The 16,437-nt window shown below is 44.3% G+C and overlaps 1 protein-coding gene across 2 annotated transcripts in view; it reads right to left on the reverse strand.

Moving 5' to 3' along the window:
• LOC146626559 (voltage-gated potassium channel KCNC1-like) overlaps positions 1-10,767 on the reverse strand; it is a 46,141-nt gene extending 35,374 nt beyond the window's left edge. The window contains exon 1 of one of the 2 annotated variants that reach the window (XM_085361329.1): positions 10,132-10,767. In XM_085361329.1, the coding sequence (XP_085217455.1) occupies positions 10,132-10,752 (621 nt within the window). In that variant the 5' untranslated portion in view covers positions 10,753-10,767. The remainder of the gene's footprint in view (positions 1-10,131) is intronic. The other variant, XM_085361330.1, reaches the window with a different exon arrangement.
• Positions 10,768-16,437: the final 5,670 nt, after the last annotated feature.

A 16,437-nucleotide genomic window follows, 5' to 3' on the forward strand; every position in this document is an offset into this window, starting at 1 on the left:
AAGGGGTCACCCACCGCCCAACACGGGACACTGCGGAATTTGCAGGGCAGGAGAGGTGAGGCATGAAAATGATGGGCCTGGTAAATGTGGCACGTGCAGCAGGACAGCTACATATGTCGAATTATCAAACGCGCGAAACACGTGGCCACATCCCACGCTCGTACGGATGCTTTTTCAGGCTTATCAAACCCTGTGAATCCATGAGGACATGAAAGAGTAGAACGTTGACGGCTGGACCCAGGATGTGAGATATAATTAGCTTCTGCTCTGGTTAATCCTTGCGTATGTTTTATTTTCTGAGAGCCGGAAACGCTGACTTTCAAGGGTCAGTGCTCTTGGAATTGATTCAGGTAAAAATTCAATCACAACGCGCACTTCTGTTTCAAGAGATTCCCTGAATGAGTCAACTCCTTGACATGATACAGTCAAATCGGTAAGCTGTTGCACACACATACACACACTCTCCAGCTCTCTAGTCGACACGTCACAGTGTCGTACATGCTCTGCAGCATTCAGGTCTCCTCCATTTCATTCCCACTGCAATCCTGTTAAGCTGGGGGAAAAAAGAAATAGAAAGGCGCCACATGGAGATAAACTGAGAGCATGTATGTTTCTTCTTGTCTGCTCTGTATGTGGTTCAGACTCTTTTGCCATATATTTCCGTTTCTCCTAGCGACACAGCTCCAATCTCTCTCAGTCGATCTTTTTTTCTTGGTTCCTCACCCTGCAGTCTCCATCCGTGCTCTCCTATCCTGCTTGTACTGTCTGAGCCTCTAAAGCGGGTCTATTTTTCTAAACCTCCTTTGTCCTTGCTTCCTGTCCTCTCCCTTGTCTGCCTCATTACTTTGTCCATATTCCACCTCTTATAAAAAAAGAAGACGCATCATGGAATCTGAGCAAATGCAAACTGCTCATAGAGCACAACAACAACAAATGAAAATTTCCTGATCTAAACAAATGTTTGCACACATTTCCATCCAACTCTACTCCAAAATCAGGCTTTTACACGCTTATATAGATCCTCTTTATATTTAAAATGGTCATATACACACACTCCACATCGCCTCTGCTGCCACTTGGACACTTGGATCGCAAGTAAGCAGATGGTCACACAGGAATTGTCCCAGTGACGCCGTCTAATGTCATTTTCCAAGGGAATGAGCAGGGATCCAGTGTGAGTGTCTAAGTGCCACGTAAGTGTGGTGAACCGAGCCAAGACGCAAACCTGTTACTGTAAAAGCATACGCCTTATTAACCACACGCTGAATATCAGCACAAAAGGTATTTGATAATAAACTGTTCCTTTAGGTAATTCTACAATAATTACAATTAAATAATCATAATTACATTAAATTCCAAAACTGAACTGGTTGGGAATATTTTGTAAGTTATCCTAACCTGAATCTTGAATCTCTTTGGGTTGCATCCCAATGGCTGCCGACCTCCACTCTAGGCACATTCTGCAGGCTCTACTCTCAGGAGAGAGGACACAAAATATAATTTGCCCCTCGAGACTTTAGAAGATGTGGCAGGTTCTCCTTTGCATCCAGAGTTATGGTATATATTTCTTGAGGGTAGTAAAGTATATCATGATAAAATACAGTTGTTAAAATTAATATTTGAATGCTACTATCTTCTCAAATGTAATAATTTGCTGTATTTCTCTGATTTCTATCATTCAGTTTGAATAGTCAGCCAAGATAAGCTTTTTCAGGGAGTTACATTGTATTGGCTTAATCTAATTCTTAATAAAAATATTGATTAATTCCACCCTTGTGTGATTATGGGAAGCCTTTTTTTTGGTTTAATTTAATAGCAAACTAACATTCAGTTTGTTTAACGCTTTATCCACACGTGAGTGAGAGTGATCCGCAGGATGACGTGCGGAGGCATGAAGTGATTTATCAGTGTGCTCTAAGTGCGCACACTCAGCTGACCGGTTTATGGGCAGCTACCCTTACAGTGTACAGGCCAATGTGTACATGTGAGCGTGCTCAGAATGATGTATGTCCGGCCAGGTGTTTGAGGGAGTCAAATGGAACATGCGTGCCATAATAGAAATGGATAGCGTGTTTCTCTACCACACTAAGACTTTCTCCAGACACTGCTGGATATCGTTTATGAATTATTGACTGCCTTTACGCTGTGAAAGGACTTTTGATTCAGCATGCAATTAAAACGTTTTTTTTTCTCCTGCCAGTATGTGCACACGGTGTACTCCTTTGTTTACTCATACATGTGAATGTAGCAGTTTGTGTGATCACTACAGTACAGAGCACATCGCTCCTTTGCACGATTTGACAAGACTTGCCCCATTTAGGGAATTCAGACTCCTACCACTGTAATCGGCTCTGGCACCGTGCGAGCTCTCCTCCACGCCACTGTTCTGAATGTTTCCAATCCCAGAGAGCGCAAGAGCAAAATTGCCACTATGTTGAACTAATTGTGTGTGCAGTCCTGAAGAGTGCTGATTCAGCACTTAACCAGGATGGCTAAATGGACCAAGGCCGAGGTGAAGGAGGGAGACGGCTGAGACAGGCATAAAGAGCGGGAATGTATTAGAAGTGCTTAATGCTTCTGCCTGAAATATGATGCCGTGTCTGTAGTTTGACATTTTGGCAAATACCCTTATTTGTTTTCGCTGCCAAGAGCGGAGAGATTGATACTGCTTTCATGTGTGTTGGATAAATATGTTGCTGCAGCCTGCAGCACCAGCCGTAACCTTAACTTAGAGACAGCTAACCTCTTTCAGTCCCAAACGTAACGAAATGAGCATGCCAGAACATGCAAAAGTCACCAATATTGTCCCATTTGTGTAAGCTGTACAAGGCCAAGTGTATAAGAAGCAATTCACAGTTTTCAGAGGGTTATGTGTCAGTCTAGTTCCTGGCTCGGAGCAGTTGCCAGGCAACCAGCAGAGCCTTCAGATAGTCACTGGTCCTGGCTAAGACATAGCTAACATAACAGCTGAAAGATTTAAAATCAGTGTTGTTACACTTCGATTTTTGTGCAGGTTACACAGAATGTGTTATTAAGTGACATTCAGAATTTGCTAGTATTTATTACTCAGACCCGGCCTAACTGTTTCCATCTGTTTTCAGCCTCGATGCACAGCTAAGCTAACCAGCTGCTGGCTGCAGCACAGCATTAACTGTACAGGCATGAGGGGGGTATCAGATGTCTCATCTAACACTCAGCAAGACAGGGGCTGAGCATATTTCCCAAAATCTTGACCTACTCACTTAACCTCTTCCTCCCTGGAGGTCTGTTTGTTGGGTCCAGGCTATATCTGTTATAAAAAAGGGCAACAAATGCTTTTTTTGCTTTTTAAAGGCTTGGGGTTTTTTGAAGAAGAGTTAGAAGTCATGATTTCTAGAATAAGTACAATAATTCTGGATTTGGGCTTGTTGATAAAAAGTTGCGACTTATTCTCTTATTTAAAGTTTTGATTAAACTGAAGGAAAATTCATAATACTCAATAAAGTTGGTTTGTTTCTGTTTAAATTTCACTCTTATGACTGGTAATAATAAGCATAAGGACAATAAAATTCCCCAAAATGTGTCTTAATTGCATGCTTATTTTGTCCTAGCCTAGAGCATGAGTGTCAAACATATGGTCTGTGGGCCAGAACCTGCCTGCCAAATGCACATCTTTATATACATTGAAAACTCTAGAAAGTTAGGGAACGTATTGGGACACAGGAATGCAGGAAAAATGCAGGAATGTATTGTGTCGCATTTCCTGTGTTACAAGTTGCAAAAATAGCTAATGTCACAAGAGGCAGATGTCCCAAACTGTTTTGTTCTTCTAATGGATCAGTAATTCTGGAGTAAAAATAGAATGGAAACCTCCTCGCAAGCAGAAATTCTTTTATTTATTTATCTTTTTTTAAATGTTTGCATTCAGGAACAGATCACGCGTAGTTGCAGTGACCAACTGTTCGCCCACATGGTTAGGGTGTTGCATGCTCAACCTCTAAGTAACCACTTTCAAAATCAAGGTGATCACACAGGTCGCCTGGTGGACTGGACTCTGAATGTAAGCAGTTAATATCAGCTTCTGTTTAATGTGAATTTCTGTTTGTGTAGACAGTAACAGATATCAAAGTTAAATGCTGTTTTATCACAGACTGCATGTAACTGGGAACTTGACCCCACAGCTTTGACTTTGAAAATTTCCCTCTGAAAATGGCAGCTGGCTGTGAGCGGGTGCAGACCTGGTCCCCATCTTCAAAGCAAGCATCAGAAAGGAACAAGACTGCAAGTTGCTTGCACACAGCTACGATAATCTTGGATTTGGTAGTGTGACTGTAGCATAAACCAGAGTTATGTTTCTTAAGGCATCTGGGGCTCTTTTATCATCTGTTTTTGTTAATGCACAGTTCAATAAATGTGAGCTTTTTAAGAATGAACTAGTTGAAGAAAGGGAAAAATGTGGAGGTGTTTTATATAAGGTATCATTAGCAGTTTTACTGGCCCACTTGAGATCAAATCGAGCCATGAACTAAAATGAATTTGACACTCATGGCCTTGGGTAAAAAAGGTTAAACTGATACTATTTATTCAGTTTAGTCAACTCTTTTTTCCCCTCTAACACCTCAGATTTAAGTGTAGGCATTCAGATGGCTTACTTACAGCTGCAATGTATGCGGTCCTATATATATGACTACAAAGGTCACATCAGGCTCTTTTTGGCCCTCTCAGGTGTTGTCTGCTTATTCAAAGGTCGTGCTTCTGTCCTTGTTATGAAACATCAAGCATTTATCCAGTTATGTATCGCCAACAGTGAGAGCTCAAGTTACAAGCCAGCGAACGGAGGGGACAGGGACTTCCGTCGATGCAAACACAACACGAGAAGGCCTGCAGTACAGAACCTTGTCAGTGAAAATTGAAACAGAACAAAATATATATTTACCAATTGCAAGCACAGGAAAGGCAGGTTAAATAAATGCCACGCCTCTACTTGATCTGAAAAAACAGTTTATCTTAATGAACTTGATAACGTGCTTAAAGCTTTAGGTATTTTGAGAATTGTGGGGGTTTTTCTGCTTATTTGCTGAATGGTCATATAAGCACAGAGTCTTATCCTCTCTCCAGTAATGGAAGAATAGATTTGCGATCAAGAATCAAATTAGGGCCTCCTTTCCCTTTCTTTGCTATTTTCAGATGCAGCCCACAGGGAGGGGATCTAGAATGGAAGTGGGAAAATAGGCCTTTTTAGCAGGATTGCGTTTGAATGGAAGTAATTGGGAATCACTCCCACTGCTGAAGGTAGAACCTGAACTCTGGATCCAAAAAAGCTGCACATTAAATAAAAATGCAATGATTTGAGAAGTATTTAAACATGTTATCTAAATGGAAACAGAATAAATAAGACACAGTATTTCTCTAGTATTCTGAGAAAAAATGGTTTAATGAAAATAAACGCTCATTTAAACTTTGATGGTGCAAGAACTCTTAAAAAGTTGGGAGAGGGGGATGTTTATCGCTGTGTTACATCACTTCTTCTTTTAACAACACTCTGCAAGCACTTGGGAACAGAGGAGACCCACTGCTCCAGTTTTGAAAGAGTTTTGAAATAATTTTCTCATTGTTGCTTAATAAAGGATTTCAGCTGCAGGCTGGGCCCGCCACCAACACAGGATTTTGAAGACCGATATGACATGCGGTGATTTAGAAATCCAGTAAATGGGCCGATATTTTTTTTTTCTTCAGCACCAGAAACATAAACAGATTTGCCTAATTTCTGCTATGTTTAGTTATTTATGAGTTCTTACTAAGATGACATGACAATGCGGTTTAAAAAATAATCATTTTATTGTCACTAAAAGCCGTTGGCTATTCTTGCTCTGCTTGGATCGGCTGGTTTTTCCGATTGTGGCAGGGAACTGGCTGTTATTTGCCGTAGGAATTTGCAGACAATAGACAGTCACCTTCACCACAGTTTCCATTGAGATCCTACCAGAATTGGGAGTTTCTGTATTTGGAGCTGTGTAGCTCTGGGGCAAACAGAACTGGTGCAAAAAATCTCACAAGACTGCTAAATTAGAAGTGACCCAGTATATAGTATAAATCCTCTGCCAGTTAAAATCAAAAGAGGGCGACATGCTTTATTGAAAATTGATGTAATACTTTATCAAAGACCTTTTTACTACTGCTGTCTATGAGCCAAATTAGACAACTAAAACACTTTTTTTTTTTTGTCTTTGCATACGTAGCTTTTTAGTGACGAGTCTTAACTCAGATGTATTGTCTCCAACATAAACTTAGGTTACATAAATGCCTGTCAGTACATCCTTTCTGTCTATTTTCTGTCCAGTCCTGTCATTTTCTACCCGGAGACAACCTGTTCTCAGGCTGTGGCATAGTGGCAGGTCAAATTTGTGTTTATGACAGCATTGTGCGCTCCAGCACTGAACACGGTGGAAAAGAACTGCAAACAATGAACCACAAAACATGACCTTCAGGGAGAGGTAGGCTCTGGACAATCTCTCCCCCCCCCCCTTTCCAAAAAAAGACTCAAATACAGGCACACAAAGTCAGATTTGGTGGGGCCAAAGGGGCGTCTTGTACATGCTGAGCGGCAAATGGTGTTTTGTCAGAAGACTGCTGACAAAGGCAACTGGGCCCTTTTGGTTTGAAACTGGAAGTAACTGAAATACAGCAAAACCAGTGGGACAGTGGCGCTGTATGACAGGATTATAACAGGTAATCCATCAGTTAATAGCAGGTTGAAAAGTAGATTATTTTAAACACAGCAAAATATTTGAAACAGTACAAAGAATAATTAGTTCAACATTCTTATAGAGATCTATGTTTAAGTGGTGTTATTGATCTGGGTGTCACATTCATACAGATTAACTCCCCTAATCCAGGCTTTAACATCAGTCCCGTGTTTTTTAAGTGTCTGTTTAATTTGTTATTACACCATACATTTTTTAAGGTAACTAATAATTATGAATCAGCTGTTATTGTCTTCATCATTAGCATGTATTCAATCTGTCGAGTGACAATTAATGGCACTGACAAAACATTACTATGTATTAGTAGATTATATCTTATTTTTTTGCGATCGCTGCTGTTCAAGCAGACTTGAGTTTAAAACACTAAGTTGAGGAAAACATCAACAACAAAGGGAATAAACAGACCAAGATCAAAAATCTGTCTTAGCTCCGCTGGAAAATCTATGTCACCCAGGCCTGGATCAATAATGAAATCAGATGCAAATTGTATTGTATAACACCTCATCAAAGAGAAACATATATGTCCATAAAAATTGTCAATGGGTTAACCGTTTGTGTTCAGTGGCGCAGAATGAGCCCGAGCTTACCCGGAGTTTAAGAGCCGATTGAGAAAGAGGGAATTGCATTACAAACAGGCAACGAGAGAGGATGATCAATAAAATATCAATCAATAGGCAGGCAAGAGGGTCGGGGTAGGAAAATTGGATGGCTCGAGCCTTCACAGATAATCGAAGACGCTAAGACAAGGGTCCCCACCCCCATCGTGCAACGTCTTTCTTTCTGTGATTGTCACCCCCTCCTTGCTTGTCTCAGTACCCCTCTTTCACCTCTCTTTCTTCAGTGCACCCCCTCCTGCCAGTCAGTACCCCTCTCAGGCTCCCCTTCAGTCCCTCTTCCCTCGATGTCTCTCCACTATCTCACCTCTTCTCCATTTCTCTCTCACTCCCACCCCCTCCACCTCTTTTCTTTTTCTCCAGTGCTCCCCCTCCTTCCTCCCGCGTCTACTGCAGCAGAAAAGCCAGCACCGAGAAAACCAGCATGTGTGTGTTTGTACATGAGTGTGTGTGTGTGATACTACGGTAAATCCACGAGCTAGCCTCACACGATCACCTGCAATGAAGGTGAAATTGAGAAAAAGCCCCCGCGTGCGTGTCGAACGCTCCGATCAAAACATTGATTGCTGGCGCGTTACATCACAGCCATGCAAACAAACCCCCTTTAAATCATTAGAGTAATGTCTCTCCTCCTGTCTCTCTTTATTTCCTCTCATCTCCCACTTCTTCCCTACGTCTCTCTCTCTCATCTGCCTCGTTGTATTTCCACATCAGCATCTCATTTTCTTTTCTTTATTTTCCCCTGTTTCTCAGCCCTTCTTCATCTCTGTCTCTTCACATGTAATTCGGATCCCTCAGGATTAAAAAGGTTCTGCCACACCGAACAGGACACTTTTAGAAAGAGCAAGGCTGGAATAGAAAAAGGAATGATCTGGGTCACATCGCTGTTTGACGTATGGCACTGGCATATCAGACCTACACAGCAAACTGGGGCTACGTTCGCCCACAAATACAGCCAATGTTTTGCAGGCACTGAAACGAATCCAACTAATCGCACCTTAACACCCATGTAGTATCGCCAACACCACTAACTGCAGCCATTATGCTGAATGAATGTTTTTGTATGATTCATGTGGTCTTTGCCTGTAGATGTAGTGTTTAACTGTATATTGCATAATACAGAGCATAACACACAGCACTCGAGCAACTAGACAGGAGCTACAGTAGCTTGCATCCGAGGTATGGCAACAGCAAAAATGACGCCTCCTTTTGCTTGGACCAAATTTGCATGTAAATCCAAACTATGTCTCCCTCCTGTATACATAACTACCCAGGTGAGTTGTTTCTATGGGATGGAGTGGAGGTAGACGGGGTTGGAGTAGCGAGAAATCAATCTGAGAGCAATTCTTAGAGAAGCACTTCCTGCCTGATCCCAAGTCCAGAGAGGCAGATCAGGTGGCCTAAACCCAGACTATGTGTCAGTCACCATCTGCCACTTTTCTCTTCCTCTGGAGGGAACTGAAGTCAGGTATGCAGATCTATACCTGGCGCCAGAAGAGGTGCAAATGTATGTGTGAGTTTTGAAAACAGGGGGAGTGAAGGTATAGTCTCATCTGTGGATAACTGTAGATGTAGTATGTATTGCTGAGTGTGCAGTGATTTATGATTACATTTTCCCCACTCAGCTATTTTCAGCATGATGGCATGAATGCCTGGCCACTGCAGGTGTCTGCCGACTGTCTGGTTTAGAATGTGGACCTACAGTATTCATACATTCCACAGCACCAGTGGTTTCTCGCCTTCACACCTTCAAAACTGAAAATATCACTAGCAGCAAAAGCAGGGAGCAAGATGAGGATGATCAGAATATAACTCTCGATACACAAAATCAAAGCAGCTGTGATCAAACAGCTGGATATGCCTTTAAGTGAGAGGGGGGAGACCCGAAGCCAAATGTAACTGTTTTCACAAACCCACAGATCAAACCACAGTCGGGGGCACTTGTTACTCTTACACCTGTGTGATCAAATGCCATTAAACAGCTGCTTTTAGCAAGTAAATCATTAACTATTCACATGAAAACAATAAAGGCTATCCCAGCTCAGGAGTAAGTTATGCGTAACAGGAACAAGGACCGTGCGTAAAAGGCATGTAGCTTTCAACTGGAACAAGAAAAAAAATCAGCAGAGTGAAGCACTACCAAGGGCAAATGTGTGAAAAGACATGCAGTACAACACTGACGTTTCGACGTCGTAAAAGCTTGCTTTCGGCGTCGTGCCAGAATAAATACGACCAACATGAAAAACGGCACAGCGACGTGCATCACAAACGGACAAGCATCACCTAATGAAGGCGTTTGGATGCAGGAGGCGCAGCGGATGCTGCGTCCGGAGGCAGATACGCGTTAAACCTGCTGGAGCAGGAGAATGTGACGATGGAAATCATGATACCGAGACAAATGTGGAAATGTGATTGACAGTCTTCACTGTTACTTCGTCTAATACCCATTTACCAACACAGCTGACATATAGTTTCCCATTTTTTGTCTTGCGCTATCAGCATTAATTATTCAATAGCAGTAAGTCTACATACACCAACATTTAACTCGAGCTATACTGTTGGAAATAACACGCCAGCAGTCATAACTCTTCACTTAATTACGAGGGCTTGATTTTTCTGCTTTTGCGGGTAATGTTAACTGGATGACAAAAAAAAGTTTTTTTTAAAACTTATCATGACTCAGGCAGTACTCTGAGATGTCATTAGTCAGAATATGCAACAGTAGCCTATGCAGAAATAAGTTGGTCCCTCTGAAAGAGACGTGGGTAACTCACCCGGGCATATTTGGAGGAATAGGGGTCCTCAAAGAGTGCCCATATTCTGGGTTGCCAGGTTTTCCACCAGCCCGCTTTCCTCGCGTCCTCTTGCATGCACAGTCTTTTCAAGTCCCCATCCGCACCACCCAGCGCCGGGTCGTCGTCTGGCGCGTCCGGTTCTGGAGTCTCGAAGCTATCCAGCGCCTCCTCCGCATCCCGATGCTGCCGGTAATTCATCCAGCAACAAGCCTCCACGTCCGTCTCATCGATGCCCCAGAAGGCCAGCTCCTCTTCGAACAGGGGACCGCACACATCGTTGGGACAGTGCAACTTCCCGGTGCGGTAATAGTTGAGGATGAAGGAAAACACCGACGGGTGGCGGTCGAAGAAGAACTCGTCTAATTTGGGGTCGTAGTCGAAGTTGCTGAACGCGTCCGGCTCGGTGAGCCACGACAAGCGGGTACCGGGCAACGTTTTTAGGGTGCTCCGGTAGGTCTCATGCCGCACCCCCCCGCAGTTTATCACGATTTTCTCGCTTTCCGACGGACAAGTCATGTCTGCGCTGTAACATGCTTTGTTGGACGACTTGTTCCCACCCTTGCGCCCTTTAAAAGAGGATACACACACCGAACTGAGCATAGAGGACCGGGGGGAGGGAGAGGATGAGAGAAACCGAAGGGAGGAGGAGGAGGGAGGAGTCTGAGGAGTCTGCGGGAGAGAAAAAAGGGCAGAAAATTTCAGCAGAAGGGAGAAATAGATGTGGATTATCAACATTGCAATACACATTAAAAATCACACGCTAATGCCAGCTGTATGTGCAATCATTCACTTGATAATCAGCCAGTGGAAGGGAGGAAGACGACCTTGTGCAGGTGCAGAGGGAACAAGGAGAGCAGGGATGGAATTGATGGGTAGCAAAGTTGTTTTGTTTTTTTTAAGCACAGCATACCGGAGCACACAAACATGCCAGAGCAATAAACAGGTGGCTTAGAGCACATTCATGAGTCAGCAACCATATGGGCTGACTGTTGACACCAGTGTGATGAGAAGATCCCAGATCCCAGTCTGGAGTTACTGTTCTATGTAGCTTTAGGGTCTCTATACTGATCTGGTTGATGCTCAAGTCAGTGTTCTAACTGAGCCACTCAACTCAGCTTCACCCCTCCTGCACAAATGCAGAAATCCTGTTCCTTTACCAAAGAGTCATGTGTGAACATAGAGGAGAACTGGGGATCTTTCTTATTATCCCCCCGCCTTTCCTCACGAATGCTGCTCTGACACGGTGGTGTGTGTGTGTGTGTGAGTGTGTGTTAATTGCCTCCCGAGAGTGTGGTGTCCGTACTAATGTTAGATCTCCTCAATCAGCCTATGCGTGTGCTACACACACTGCTGCAGCCCCCTCCGACCGCACTGAGATCCATGCAACGCACAGTTATGCCGATGCTCTCTCTGCTGTTCTCTCTCCCATGTACTCTGTGTGTGTGTGTGTGTGTGTGTGTGTGTGTGTGTGTGTGTGTGTGTGTGTGTGTGTGTGTGTGTGTGTGTGTGTGTGTGAGATGGCATGCAGGGATAGATAAGAGGAGGGGAGTGAAGTAAAGGTGAGAGGAAAAGGACATAAATCCAATTTTTCTTTCTTTCATTTTTTTAAATCCACCAAAGGGGCAAAAAGGACAGAACAATCAGGAGAACGAGGCTCAGACAATGACCTTATGATGGGGGACAAAGCAGGGAGAAAGGGTGATTTTTGGAGAGAGGGGTGGAAAAAAGAGACAAAGTGAATGCAGCACTCTCACTGGGGGCATTTACAGCGAACAGCTACTGTAATATTGTCTCTCCTCTAGTAATGGAAGAAGGGGGTAGAGGAGAGTGTGTAAGGGGGCAGGAGGAGGAGGAGGAATTGCAAAGGAGAGTGCTCTATAAAAGTGAATGAATTCTGCTGCAGTAAAAAGCCAGAGTTATTTGCTCGCGCTCTCCCTCTGTTTCTACTCCAGGTGAGGTCGGATTGTTCACCCACAGGCTGCTCTGCCATCCAGAGGGGCTCGCGATGTTTCAGAAAAGCCACGTGATGGCAGCCGCAAAGGCCGTACCTGCACCACATCCATGTTGTGAACCTTTTTTTTATAGTCAAGGAAATGCACCACTCTCCTCCTCCCCCTCCTTTCCTGCAAGCTCTTAGTAGCCCTCCCTCCCCCCCCACCCTCTGCCTAGTTCGACTCTCTCCCTCACTTTGTCTTCCTCACTTGCGCTCACATTCCGCATAAAGGAATCACATTTCATTGGAGGAAGGGGATCGGGGCTTCACTTCTTCTTCTCAAGTGTACCTGTCCGTCTCTGTCTTTCTCTCCAGTTCTTTCTACTACCCCCCTCCCTGTTTTCATTTACTCACTGCAGTCCTACAGTCTAATTCTCTCTTCTCTTCCATTTCTCTCGTCTTTGACTTCGCTCACCTCTTCCTCTCTTTTTCTCCTTTTCCAAAGTAAGCTTCCTTTCCTTCGGCTCCATCCTTTCCTTCTCCTTCCCCCTCTTACTTTTTGCTATCTTTCACACGGGATGCCACTTACTATGTGTCTTTCGCTTTGCTAGAGTTTAATCCTGTTCTTCTTGTCTGAAGGAGCAACTTTTTGGTTGTCCATGGAAAAGTTTCCTGTGTCTTGGCAACACTCAGGTAAGATCCAGCAAAATCAAGGCTACTGCATGGATTAAGCACTAACTGTGCACAGGAGACAAAAACTTAAAGTAATACATCCTAAGTTCACAGATCAGAAAACAAATCAAAGTGTTAGATGCCTTAAGTTTTTTTTTTTTTTCTGTGGCAGTCTTACTTCTTTGCAGTTTTGTTTTTCTGCTGTTTTTTGGTTTGTTTTTGGGTGCAGGAGCATTCAAACTGCTTACTTGACAGAAAAGAAAGAAAAAACTGTGAATTTGTTAGTTGCACTGCATTATCGTGCCAAAGTACTTTTAGTTTGATGCTTTAAATAGAGCCTGAAGAAATATCTGCAACAAACAGAATGTTTGGAGTGATGAGGTCAGAGAGGGAGAGTGTAAAAAGATCTTAATCCACAGTCAGCTTTGTCCGGTGGGGCTTCCCAGCAGAGAACACTTGTGTTGTGGGGTGGATTATTTTTCAGCACCACGGACAGCGGCACTCTTTCACTCTCTCTGCTCAGGAACTTTTAAGAAGCAGCTTCTGTGAACTCCCTGTGAAACTTCCATCCTTTAAATAACTTTTTGCGTTGTTGCCATTTTAACTTTGACACATCGTGCCCTGACGTGTTCTTCACAGGCAGTCATGGGATATAGTTGAACTTCTGAATATTTTATACGTGGACAGCCGCAAGCCTGTCACTGCAGTTAAATGCCTTTTTATTCCCTCACACTTAAACATGGTGGGACTATTGATTCTCATTAACCATTCTTTCATGTACCAGAATGTGTAGGTTAAGTGGGAAAGGGCTCAGCTGGGCTCTCTCTCACACTCTTTTGGGGAATTGTTAAAGCCTTTAAGTTTGAACTTGAGCTAATGTTGCCATCATTGTGACAAGATTGCCTGTAAAGAGTTTAGAGGTGAGGTGAGTGCTTTGCATTTCAGTTCATCTTAATACAGGGGAGGTAAGCACTTCTCTTTAAGAGTCAGCATCAGCACCTTCAGCACTGACAGCAGCAGCACAAAAACACACGGAAGGGGGGGGCTAAAAGTGGGGAAGTAAGGCTACAGAAGGTGCAAAATGAAGAAAGTAAAAAAGCAGCGGTTATTAAAAACAATGATGGAGAGAAAGAAGAGAGAAAGGTTCGAGAAAGAGGATAAAAATTGAAGGAGAAGCAAGTAGGAGGAGGGGGAGAGTGCTGAGGGAGCAAAGTGAAGGAACAATCCCCTCGCCTCCTCTCTCCTCCCCTCCAGCATCACTACTTTCTTTCTCCTGCAGCTTTTCCTGCCTTGGCCACCATGTCCTGCGCCACCCTGCTACTACTGCCTCACCACTGCACACATACAGAGGGGGAAGAAAGCGAGAAGGAGAGGGGAATGAGGGAGGGAGTGAGGGGAGGGGTACACTCACACTCACACACACACATGCTCACCTGGCTACAATGAAAAGACTGAGAAAAAACACACACACACATTTTGGAGCCGAAAAGCAACTTAATTTTCTAAACCTTTTAGGGCAGGAGATCACGTCTGCAGATAGATATGGAGAACGGGTCTCAGAGAGGAGGAGCGCACGCGCGATGCTCGTGCACAAAGACTGCACTGACGCTAATATATATTAGCAGAAACACTGCAGCAAGAGGGGGAGGGAGCACGAGATTATGGGATGCATTGACTGTGAGGTACCAGCAGCAGCACCGGGGTGGGGGGGGTGGGGGATGCTAGAGAGAGAGAGAGAGAGAGAGAGAGAGAGAGAGGAGGAGGAAAGAGAGGAATTTGGAGGAGTGCTGACTATGCGGAACAGAACGAGCAGTTGGCAGAAAAAGCAACAAAAAAAATAAAAGAACCATTACCAATCGCAGAGAGGGAGATGGGAAGAGATGAGAGACACTTAGATGTGCTGGAGAAGGAGAAGAGGGAAAAAAGTAGGGGTAGGGAAGGTATAGGACAAAGTGAAGAGTGGTGGGGCAATGAAAGAGAGGAGCCAAAAACAGGTGGGGGAGGAGGAGGAGAAGCACAGAGAGGAAGACCTTGCAGTGGTTCAGGATAGCACCTGAATGTACGTGAAGGCATGTGTGTAGAAGGAGAGGGAGGGAGATGTCCTGCAGTACCAGCAAAACGCATGAAAACAGCAGAGTGATTAAAAGAGGGCGAGCAGAGGAAGGAAAACCAGTGTATGGATGTAAAACAGACACACAGCTGAGCTGAATGGCAAATGTGCCGCTCGGGTGGGGGGAGAGGAAGGCTTTACAGGCAAGTGTGTAATGTATGTTTATGTATGCGCGCGTGTGTGTGCGAGGGAGAGAGGAGAGACAGCGCAAATTACGTATGTGTTTCTGGTGTGCAGCCATTTTTTTCCCACCAGCTACCTCATCAAAGGATGTAACCACAAGGCTTCACGCTGTTCCATCCATATCGCCTCCCTCCCTCCCTTCCTCGTCCCCCCTCGCTCTCTCCCCTCTCGCGCACTCCCCAGTGCTGAGGAGACCCCAGCAGGAGAAACCGAAGCACTGCAGCATGGTAAAAAAGCACTGCGGTCACCTCCCCTTTTAGTGCGGTGTCACACCACGCTCTGTCCTCCCCCCACCTCCCCCTTTTCCACTGTCACTGCACCTCATGCTCTGACTCTCTTTCTGCCAGGAGAACAGAAGATGTGTGTGGGTGTTTGTGTCTGGATAGTGGCACGGGGTTGGGTAGAGTATGAATAGATATGAATAGCAGGAATTACATGAATGGATGCAAAGGAAGCAACAACAACAAAAAAAGGAAAAGAAAAAAGGGTGTGTATGCAAAGAAAACGGGGCTCTGAGCAGCTCTCAGACAGCTTAATCTAATGAAAAATATGATGTAAGCGGGCACCACACATCAAAAATAATAATAACAATGACAAAGCTCACTAGTGGCCAATTCCCAGAACATGAATTAAAGAGCCAATCAATTAAGGAGGCATAAAGGAAATGGCCAATCAACCGGAGGCATCTCCTCCACTCAGCAACACCAGTGTGTAGATCTCCCGGGGGCTGACCAATCCACAAATACCGCAGCACCAGCACCCCCAAGGGGGGTCTTGAGCCTTGTGCATATTGGTCAATCACCCCAGCCAGAAGCATGCAGCAGCAGCTGCTCCCTTTCTTTTCAGGAAAGGAAACATATCCCTGGGAACGTTTGTTTTAATGATGTGGGGGGGATGGATGGGGGGGGATTAATACATAAAGTCATTTTCAGGAATAGACTGGCTGCAATGAAGCCTGTAATAGAGCTCCGAAGCTCAGTCAGTGTCCATGACTAAAATCTTTTCTGCCTACAGGACGATGAGGGCTGACTTTTTTTTTTCTATTTGGATAGATCTGGGTGATACAGCATGTAGGGTGAAGGAGGAGTGATGGAGGAGGACGTGCTTCAAGGAGAGGTCATAACAATTCTGAAACAGCACTGAGCACAGGGGGGGTAAAGGCACAGGATAGTGTGTCATGTCGGGAATGAACTCTATCAGAATCAGAATCAGAATACTTTATTGATCCCTGGGGGAAACTCTAGTTTTGGACATGGATAAATCTGAGCGAACATCCTTCAGTATTCAAACTTTCTTGGAGCATTTGCATCAGAAGCAGATAGCTTCATCCCCCAAACCTCCCGTCTCTCTTTTAGGCAATTTAAACCTGTCTCCTCCTAATTAATGA

Source organism: Diplotaxodon limnothrissa, linkage group LG8, assembly GCF_057381915.1.
Source record: "Diplotaxodon limnothrissa isolate DT_005_m linkage group LG8, D_limnothrissa_male_GT1.1, whole genome shotgun sequence".
NCBI classification, from domain to species: Eukaryota; Metazoa; Chordata; class Actinopteri; order Cichliformes; family Cichlidae; genus Diplotaxodon; species Diplotaxodon limnothrissa.